Source organism: Engraulis encrasicolus, chromosome 18, assembly GCF_034702125.1.
Source record: "Engraulis encrasicolus isolate BLACKSEA-1 chromosome 18, IST_EnEncr_1.0, whole genome shotgun sequence".
NCBI classification, from domain to species: Eukaryota; Metazoa; Chordata; class Actinopteri; order Clupeiformes; family Engraulidae; genus Engraulis; species Engraulis encrasicolus.
The window spans coordinates 8,384,457-8,394,537 of NC_085874.1; the positions used below are offsets into that span (position 1 = coordinate 8,384,457).

At 46.1% G+C, this 10,081-nt stretch overlaps 1 protein-coding gene across 2 annotated transcripts in view; it reads right to left on the reverse strand.

Moving 5' to 3' along the window:
• Nucleotides 1-6,164: 6,164 nt before the first annotated feature.
• The window catches only part of LOC134468975 (phospholipase ABHD3-like), a 7,579-nt gene continuing 3,662 nt past the window's right edge, over nt 6,165-10,081 (reverse strand). For both annotated transcript variants that reach the window (XM_063222941.1, XM_063222940.1), the window contains 7 exons: nt 10,061-10,081; nt 9,768-9,813; nt 9,511-9,623; nt 8,656-8,829; nt 8,093-8,141; nt 6,703-6,868; nt 6,165-6,426 (listed from right to left, as the gene is read on the reverse strand). The exon at nt 10,061-10,081 is cut by the window's right edge and continues 162 nt beyond it. In XM_063222941.1, coding sequence (XP_063079011.1) covers nt 6,218-6,426; nt 6,703-6,868; nt 8,093-8,141; nt 8,656-8,829; nt 9,511-9,623; nt 9,768-9,813; nt 10,061-10,081 — 778 coding nt within the window. In that variant the 3' untranslated portion in view covers nt 6,165-6,217. The remainder of the gene's footprint in view (nt 6,427-6,702; nt 6,869-8,092; nt 8,142-8,655; nt 8,830-9,510; nt 9,624-9,767; nt 9,814-10,060) is intronic.

Below are 10,081 nucleotides of genomic sequence, written 5' to 3' on the forward strand. Positions count from 1 at the left end.
CTCAGACAAAATAACAACACACTTCAAAGACAGCAGAGATGCACAGAGCCTGTGGCAGGGCATACAGGCCATCACGGACTATAAGCCTGCACCACGAAGCTGTGACAACAACACCTCTCTGCTAAACGACCTGAACAGTTTCTTTGCCCGCTTTGAAGCACAAAATGACACTCACCCACAGAAAACTCCCCCTCCCCCCCATGATCAACCCCTTTACCTGTCCTCTGCCAGTGTTAAGAGGACACTGGCCACCATCAACCCACGCAAAGCAGCTGGCCCAGACAACATACCAGGCCGAGTGTTGAAGGATTGTGCAGAAGAGCTGAAGGATGTCTTCACAGACATCTTTAACATCTCTCTGGAGCAAGCAGTCATCCCATCACTTTTCAAAGCTGCTACCATCATACCTGTGCCGAAGAAATCATCACCATCATGCTTCAATGACTACCGTCCTGTAGCACTGACGCCCATAATCATGAAGTGCTTCGAACGGCTAGTCCTGTCACACATCAAAGCCACCCTACCCCCCACCCTAGACCCCTACCAGTTCGCATACCGAGCCAAGCGATCCACGGAGGATGCAATTTGCTCTGCCCTCCATCCAGCCCTCACCCACTTGGACAATAAAGACTCATATGTGAGAATGCTGTTCATTGACTTCAGTTCAGCATTCAATACCATAATACCACAACAACTCATCAGAAAACTGGACAAACTAGGTTTCAGCACCTCCCTCTGCAATCAGGAAGTCCAGCAGTACGGGTAGGGAACAACACCTCGAGCACCCTGACCCTGAGCACGGGGGCTCCGCAAGGTTGTGTTCTCAGCCCCCTGCTGTTCACGCTGCTGACACACGACTGCACAACGACCCACAGCACTAACCATCTAGTGAAGTTTGCGGATGATACAACACTGGTGGGCCTCATCACCAAGGGCGATGAGACTCACTACAGAGAAGAAGTAGACCTGCTGGCCAGATGGTGCAAAGACAACAACCTCCTGCTGAATGTCAACAAGACCAAGGAGATTGTTGTCAACTTCCAAAGGGTCCAAAAACAACTGCCACCACTGACCATCGACGGCGATGCTGTGGAGAGAGTGAGCAGCACCAAGTTCCTTGGAGTGCACATCAGCGACGACCTCTCTTGGACCACCAACACTACATCACTGGCGAAGAAGGCCCATCAGCGTCTCTACTTCCTGCGCAAACTTAAGAAGGCAAGTGCTACACCCTCCATCATGACAACATTCTACAGAGGAACCATAGAGAGCGTCGTGTCCAACTGCATCACAGTGTGGGGAGGAAGCTGCACGGAGAAAAACAGGAAGACACTCCAGCGTGTTGTGAACACAGCGAAGAAGATCATTGGAGTACCACTCCCCTCCCTGCAGGACATTTACACCACACGCCTCACCCGGAAAGCACTGATGATCATCAAAGACACAAGCCACCCTGCACACAAACTGTTCAGCCTCCTGCCCTCTGGAAAGAGGTACAGGCGCCTCCGTTCCCGTACCACCAGGCTGGCGAGCAGCACAATGCACCAAGCGATCAAGATGCTGAACACTCAACCCACTCTCTCTCCACTGTCAGCCTCTAGCCAGCAAGGCCACTGACAACCCCCCCCCCATCCCCCACCACCATATCTGAGACTGAACATTCCACCTGCACTACTATACTTGTGACTGAACTTTCAACCTGCACTAACTCAAAACATGCACACACACACACACACACACACACACACACACACACACACACACACACACACACACAAGCACACTGCACTTTCTGCACTAAACCCAAACATACACACACTGACACACACACACACACACACACACACACACAGACACACGAACACACACACAAGACGCACACCGCACCTTCTACCTGCACTAAACACATACACACACATACACACACACACACACACACACACACACACACACACACTGCTGCTGGTGTACTTGACAGACCTTTTTAATATTTATTTTTCTTCAAAATGCTACTATTACCATGTCAGAACGCTATAAAGGACTTTTTTTTAGGAAAAGCACAAAAGCACAACAAATACCTCTTAATGTATGTCCTCTACAAGTCTTCTGTTGTCCAGTCTTGCACTTTAAATGTCTGTATGAGCACTGTCTATGTCCATACTGTCTTAAGTCCATGTATAAGTACTGTCTATGTCTATACTGTCTATGTCCTTACCTAGATTAGTCTATGTCTGTATGGGAAAGCAAGAAATGTAATTTCAAATTCTTTGTATGACCAGTGCATGTAAAGAAATTGACAATAAAACCTACTTGACTTGACTTGAGAATGCTGTTAAGCCTGCTGATTATTTGGACATCAGAGAGCTGTAAAGCCTGTTGATTGGGTATCCCTCCTGATGTCCAGCCTAATAGGCTCGTTCGTGACGAAGCAGTGCTGCTTTTGCTAAGCAGCGAGCATGCAAACTTTGCCAGTGTGATGCATTCTTTCTAACCACAATGCATCAAACTGGCAAAGTGCGCATGCCCACTGCCTAGCAAAAGCAGCACTGCTTCGTCACGAACGAGCCTAATGACTCCAGCTAATTTTAACTTTTATGGCCACAGCAATAATATCAGGAGATGTGAAGACAGATGAGGCTAGAAGGTGAGAGGCTGTGCGTGTGTGTGTCAGTTAGATGGTAAAGAATACACACACACAATCTGTGCATGTCTCTGTGTGTGTGTGTGTGTGTGTGTGTGTACACAGACACTTCAGAGACAGGAAGAAGATGAATAATATCACTGTGCTTAGATGCTTAGAAGCAACAACATCTTTGCTAATACTGCTAATATTACTTAAACTGTTGCTAATAAACAACATTTCTGGTGAAAAAGAGCACAGGAAAGGAATACGCCTGACACCTTCTACAAACAGACAGATGAACAGAAACGAGACAGAAGATGGGGTTGAGTTATGAAAACGTCTTAAATTTAATCAAGTGCATTTAATCAAGTCAGTGCCTTTCATCAAGTCTGCGTCTATTAAAGAATGTGTTCAGGGGTGGGTGTTACAGCTTATTCATACTGTTTGAATATTGTGGCAATAATGACTACTGGTGAACATACGCGCACACACACACACACACTCTAGGATTATAAATTGACATTCCACACAGTTAAGGCACCATAAATAAATCCTCAACACCACCCTACAGACACGACTCTAGACACACAGCACAGCACAAGCAGTGGGTAAGAGTATGTCTGTTCATAGCTTTAAACCTTCATCTCAGAGTCGCCACCCAGTGGCAGCTAGCATTATAGCAGCAATGCTCATCTGCTACAGTCAGACACAGTATACAGCCTCTGATTGGGTACAGCAGAGTAGTGTGTGTGTGTGTGTGTGTGTGTGTGTGTTCAGTTTGTGAGGTTTGTTTATGTGAAGTGCTGCTGGTCCACATTGTGTGTGTGTGTGTGTGTGTGTGTGTGTGTGTGTGTGTGTGTGTGTGTGTGTGTGTGTGTGTGTGTGTGTGTGTGTGTGTGTGTGTGTGTGTCCAGGTTTAGGTTAATGCCCAGATATACTTCAAGTCTGATGACAATGTTACGGTTAACAACAGAATAAAACACCCACATGATACATAATTACACATAACAAAAACACACTATACATTTCCCCTTCATCAGGAAATAAAAAACATTTCAAAATACAGATTATAAGATGATCGCTTGCAAGGTCATTAATAATACTATTGCACATGAATTAAATACAATATGATTGATTGATACCATATGTTATTTAAAAATGCACATTGTCAGATTTGATTGGTTGATATGCTATTTAAAAATGCACATTGACATTCTATTGGTGGGGGTGTTGTTTAAAAATGCAAAGTGTGAGATATAATTGGTCGCTATTTTACTTTTTTTTTAAATCGAGATTTAATTGGAGGGGAAGCTATTTAAAATGCACATCTCACTCAGGCAGCTGGTCCCTGGAGTCTGAGACCTGAATAAACACACGCATGCATGCATGACACACACACACACACACACACACACACACACAAACACCAAAAAGAAGCTCACTAAACCACTGCAAAGCCACCACACGCACACACACAATCCTGGTCAGGAACAAAACAGTGTGTGTGTGTGTGTTCCAACTCCCCAGGTGTGCACACACAAACAATCTACTCTAAAAGGCACAACAGGGCCTCAGACAGCAAATACAACAGACAGCTTGGGTTGGCCCCTCTTCCACACACACACACGCACGCACGCACGCACACACACACACGCACACACACAGACACACAGACACACAGACACACGCACACACACACTCCTTTGTTCTGCATTTCATCAGCTCCTGAATGTAGACCAATGTAAACCAACACATGCACGCACACACAAACAAGCAACAGTGCATTCTCTGCTGAGGGGATCTTCCAGTGCAGGAGCCACAAAAAGATACACATCAACAAACACATTCCAAAACATCAACACACAATCCCATATAATCACAAACCGAATTATCATACAGATACAATCCATGTAATCACCATGTAATCATAAAGCATCATACACACACGCGCACGCACGCACACGCGCACACGCAATCCTGTGAGACCTGAGGCTGTAATCATCGCTCAAATTCAAATCAGTCCTGGGGAAATAGTTTCCCTCTCTCCCTCACTCACTCAATCGCAGCTAACGCAGTCCAACTGGTTTGTCGTTTCTCAGCGGTAACACTTTAACCTTCACCAGACAGGTCAAGGTTACAGGGTGACAGGTCAAGGTCACAGGGTGACAGGTCAAGGTTACAGGGTGACAGGTCAAGGTCACAGGGTGACAGGCATAGATATAGAACATTAGGGCTCCATCCTTTTCACAGTTGCAATCCAGATGTTGAAAAGGGAAAATGACCTTTAAACTGCACTTTAGCAAGATGTTGAATAATACTTTGATCATCAGGAATGTTGGTGCGAGGTACGAGGCTACAGCCCAAGGCCACTTGCCTAATTATCATAGACTTGCAATTGCGATTCAGTTTGAAGCAACGCTGCCGAAGGTGTTGCGTCACTAGGAGGGTGCAGCCTGGCTACAGGGCCAGGGCAGGAGGTTAGATAATTGGATAGAGGCCAGAGCACCGCTATCTTGGTTTTCACACTATCAGCTAAGATACTATTTCTCAAACGGGGGCTCTACAGGGGGCATCAGGATGCTCTCAGGGAATTGAGGAAGATGCAGCTGAAGGGGTTGCTCAGTTGTAAATGGGAGGCCATTTACATAAGATAAGTCTATTTTATTGTTTTCATATAAAGGGGGAATTGACAGGCTTATGATGAGGTCAAGGGGGCGTATGTTCAAAAAAGGTTGAGAACAATTGCCTAAACCCAGTTTAGCCTACGCCCTTTTTGGGAAAAGGTGCCCTCTGCCTATTAAAACCTAAATCTCTCAGCTGCCGAAGCACATAAAAATATGAAATAAATTGCATTTAAAAGCTAGGATTAGGATTTTGCATTAGAATGTGTTCATTCAGCTCTAACATACCCACATTTTTAATAAGAAACTAAAATCTAAGAGCCTGAATGCAGCGTATACGGTATGTCACTCCAGGCTAAAATGGGTTAAAGCCTCATGATTTGTGGATCACCTCCAATAGAGGCAGTTGTTCCCATTCGACAGGGTAAACAAAGTGACATACAGAGTTCTACTGTATACCTAAGGGGAACAGGCATAACATGGCTAAGGTTAAATCACAATAAGGGCATAAGGACATCTCAGTGGTTCAATGCAATGCAAAATTACAATGCATTCTGGTCAGAAAATTGACACCAGAATGCATTGGAATGGCGAAGTGCACATGCGCGCTGCGAAGCATACTTCTGCATGTGCCGTCAAAGACACAGCCACTGCTGAAGGGCAGTCAGGTGGGCGGGGTATACCACCTCCTGTGATTGGCGTGGCTCATTGATCTGTGACTGGCTGAAAGGCTTCCCGCTCTAATGCGTGGTCATGAGGGCTTCTTTGTTATTGGTTGCGTTGTGATTGGTCGATGGGTCTGCTGTAAGGGCTGTGGGCATATGAAAGCGGGTTTATATTGTGTCCTGTGTTGTGATTAGTCGACAGGCCTGCTGCATGGCTTGTGTGTGTTTGAAGGCAGGGTTATGAGGTCTCCTGTGTTGTTATTGGTCGACAAGCCTTCTGGAAGACGTGGCAATGTGTGAAGGCGGGTTTAAGAGGTCTCCTGGGTTGTTATTGGTTGGCAGGCCTTCTGGAGGGCGTGGTTATGTTCAAAGGCGGCGTGTGCAAACTGTCCCAGCAGCCTGTCCATGTATCCACGCCCCCTGGGAAACACCCCCTCCAGGAATCCAATATGGCCGCCGTGACTCGTCACCAACAGGGCCACGTTAGGACAACGCTCCGCTAGTGACACAGGGAGAGCTGGAAAACACACACACATGCACAAACGCACGTTAGGACAACAGTCAATAGCGACAGCAGGAGAGGTGCAACACACACACACACACACACACACACACACACACACACGTAATGACAGCACTCAGCTAGGCATACCGGAAGAACTACGGGGAGAAAGAGTAAAAGAGTGGCAGAACATTAAGCTACAAAACCAGGTTCGCTTTAGGTGTGTGTGTGTGTGTGTGTGTGTGTGTGTGTGTTTGTGTGTGTCTGTGTGTTTGTGTGAGTGTGTCTTACCGTGTTTAGGTGAGAAGGGGTCATCGGCTGCGTTGAGGCAGAGTAGTGGTACAGTGATTTGGGGCAGCTTGTAGTCAGGACTGGCCGCATGGTAGTAATCAAGACACGAGGCGTAGCCAAACATCACCGCGGTGTAGCGCTCGTCAAACTCACGAATGGACCGAGCCTACACACACAGACAAACAGATAGACCGACAGACACGCAGACACACAGATGAATACACCTCTCTAGTGCTGGGTTGGAAGCCCTTTTGCCTTCAGAACTGCCTTAACTGCCAGCAACAATAATCGGGTAGGCTGTAGCATCCAACAAAGATCAACTGGTACAAAGGGGCTCAAATTGTGGCAAGAAAATATCCCTACGTCATTATACCACCAGCCTGAACCGTTCATACAAGGCAGGGTGGCTCCAGGTTTTCATGTTGTTGACAAATTCTGACCATTCCACCCGAGTGTTGGAAGAGTCATCAGACTAGGCCAGTGTTTCTCAACAGGGGTGCCGGGGCACCCTGGGGTGCCGCGGACACATGGCTGATAAATAAATTATGCAATATGATACATATTTGTCTAAATTGATAAGTTAATGCTAGCCAGTGGAATCTTTCATCTGCCATTTACGCACACAGTAAAGTAAATATATATAGGTCGCCCCAGTCAGCTGCAACTTTCAACTTAGGTCGTGTGACGTCTCCAAATGTGTTACTTTTCTAAGCTTTTGTGATATTGGATGTGATGCCATGTTACGGCTTGTTGGTTTGGGGTGCCTTGAATTTTTTCATGAATTGAAAGGGTGCCTCGCCTAAAAAACACTGGACTAGGCAACATTTTTCCAATCTGCTAATGAGCCTGTGCAAATTTTAGCCTCATTTTCCTGTTCTTAGCTGACAGAAGTGGCACCTGGTGTGGTCTTCTGCTGCTGCAGCCCATCTGCAGTCTGACCGTTTCTATCGGACTTCTGGTATCAACAAGGCATTTTTGCCCACAGATGCCTCTCACTATATATTTTTTTTTCTTTTTCGGACCATTCTCTACAAACCCTAGAGATGGTTGTGCATGAATATCCTAGAAGATCAGTAATCTAAATTGAAATAAGTGATCTGCCGGAGATCCTCTTGACCATGTCCACAAGCCTAAATGCAGATGCACAATTAATTGTATCATAATTTGCATCTGTGTGTTCAATGTATGTGTATGGATTGTACGCGGTTGAGTGCAAGTGTACGTGTGCAAGTGTGAGAGAGAGAGAGAGAGAGAGAGAGAGAGAGAGAGAGAGAGAGAGAGAGAGAGAGAGAGAGAGAGCGAGCAAGTGTACATGCGTGTGTGTGTGTGTGTGTGTGTGCGCGTGACTGAGTGCAAGTGCTAGTGTACGTCTGCGTGCGTGCATGCTGACCTTCATTACATGATCCACGTCCACAACCGTCTCCAGAATCTTCCGATGCCTAAGGACACACACACAAACACTCTAGTAAGACAACAGACACACAGATAAATACACACTCACATGACAGATGCTCTAATCATTTTTTTTTGACCCAATCAAAGATTACAGATTGTCAACATCATGATCTGCCGATTATCGATCACAGAAAAAATTGCATCAGATGTGACCTGGCCACAAAAAAATTAAAATATACTGTATATTATCTTGTGATCTGCTTTTTGATCGGTGCTTAATTGCAGTTGCAAATCAAACTATTTTTAGGTAATGTCGGCCAATCATTATAGGAGGCAAATCGATCAGAGCATCTCTTACACACACAGAAAGGCAAACACACACACACACACACACACACACACACACACACACACACACACACACACACACACTATAGACTCACCTCTGCATGGCTCTGCAGAGGTTGTGTGTGAGGTGTCTGTTCAAGACAGACCAGCATGTACGCACGCACGCACGCACGCGCACACACGCACACAAAAACACACACACAGACTCACTTCTGTATGGCTCTGCAGAGGTTGCGTGTGAGGTGTCTGTTGAAGAGCAGCCAGTTGATTGGCTGTTCGAGTGATTGACTGGACTCCAGCGTATTCCAGCTCACCGACATGACCATGCCCCCCACAAGGCCCGCCTCCTTACCCATACGCGCCAGGTAGTTTAGAAGCAGCATCCTACACACAAACACACACACACACACACACACTATGTTTAAGGTTGGCACAATAGATTTGACATTTGAAGTTGCAGTTAATAGCCAATAGCAGGGCGTGAGGGAGAGTGTGTGTAATGAGTGTGTGTAATGTATGTGTGAGAGTGTGTATGAGCTGAGCTTGTGTGTGTGTGTGTGTGTACTCACCCTCCAAGTGATACTCCAGTGGCGGGGTGTGAGGGAGTGTGTGTGCATAATACTGTGTGTGTGTGTGTGTGTGTGTGTGTGTGTGTGTGTGTGTGTGTGTGTGTGTGTGTGTGACTCCCATGGTCCTGACTGGCATCATGAAAAGGCGTTTGTATTTTGCGCTACTGCATTCTGTTTTGTGGTGTAATGACTTTTGCATGCAGAAAAACAGTTTTGTCATGTGACCAGCCTCGCATGAGGCAAGTTTTCCTGAATTCCCTTTGTCTACAAGTTTGACCAAGTCAAAACTAAGAGATATTTAAGACTTTTAAATGTCATTTCCAAAACAAATTAAGACCAACTCACAAGATCATATATATGTGAAAATAACGCTAAAAATCTGACAGTGTGTGTGTGTGTCTAACGACGACGGATGCATGATGCCGTATTGCGTGGCCAATACCGGGGCGGAAGTGAGTGAGTCAGTGAGTGTGTGCGTGTGCATGTGTGTCCTCACCCTCCTAAGGACACTCCGGTGGCCAGCAGTGGGGCGTGTGGGAGTGTGTGTTTGATGTGTGTCACCACCTCCTCCAGGTCAGACGTGTTGGCCGCACAGAACGTCACCGGGGTCTAAAAACACACACACACACAATTAAGAACTTGTATATGGGTACGCACACACATACACACCCACAAACACACACACACCCCAATAATACCTATGCAATACATACACATGCACAGACAGAGACACTCCCCCACACACAAACTCACCAGTAATTCTTCTCCTCCAAATCCTCTGTTATTGAAGACAACACACCTGCGCAGAATACGAACACACACATATACACACACGGAATCAGACACAGAGATCGCACACACACACAACCAAAAGAAATTAAGGACTCATTATCTGAGGTAAAACGGCAGTATCTGAGGTAAAATTAGGTAAAGTTACGGTTGGGCCAGTGTGATGTTAAATTCATCAGTGAGTGTGCATGTAGCGTGTGTGTGTGTATGTCTGTGTGAGTGTGTGTGTGTGTATGTCTGTGTGTGAGTGTGCGTACCTGTATCCCTGCTCCGTAGCT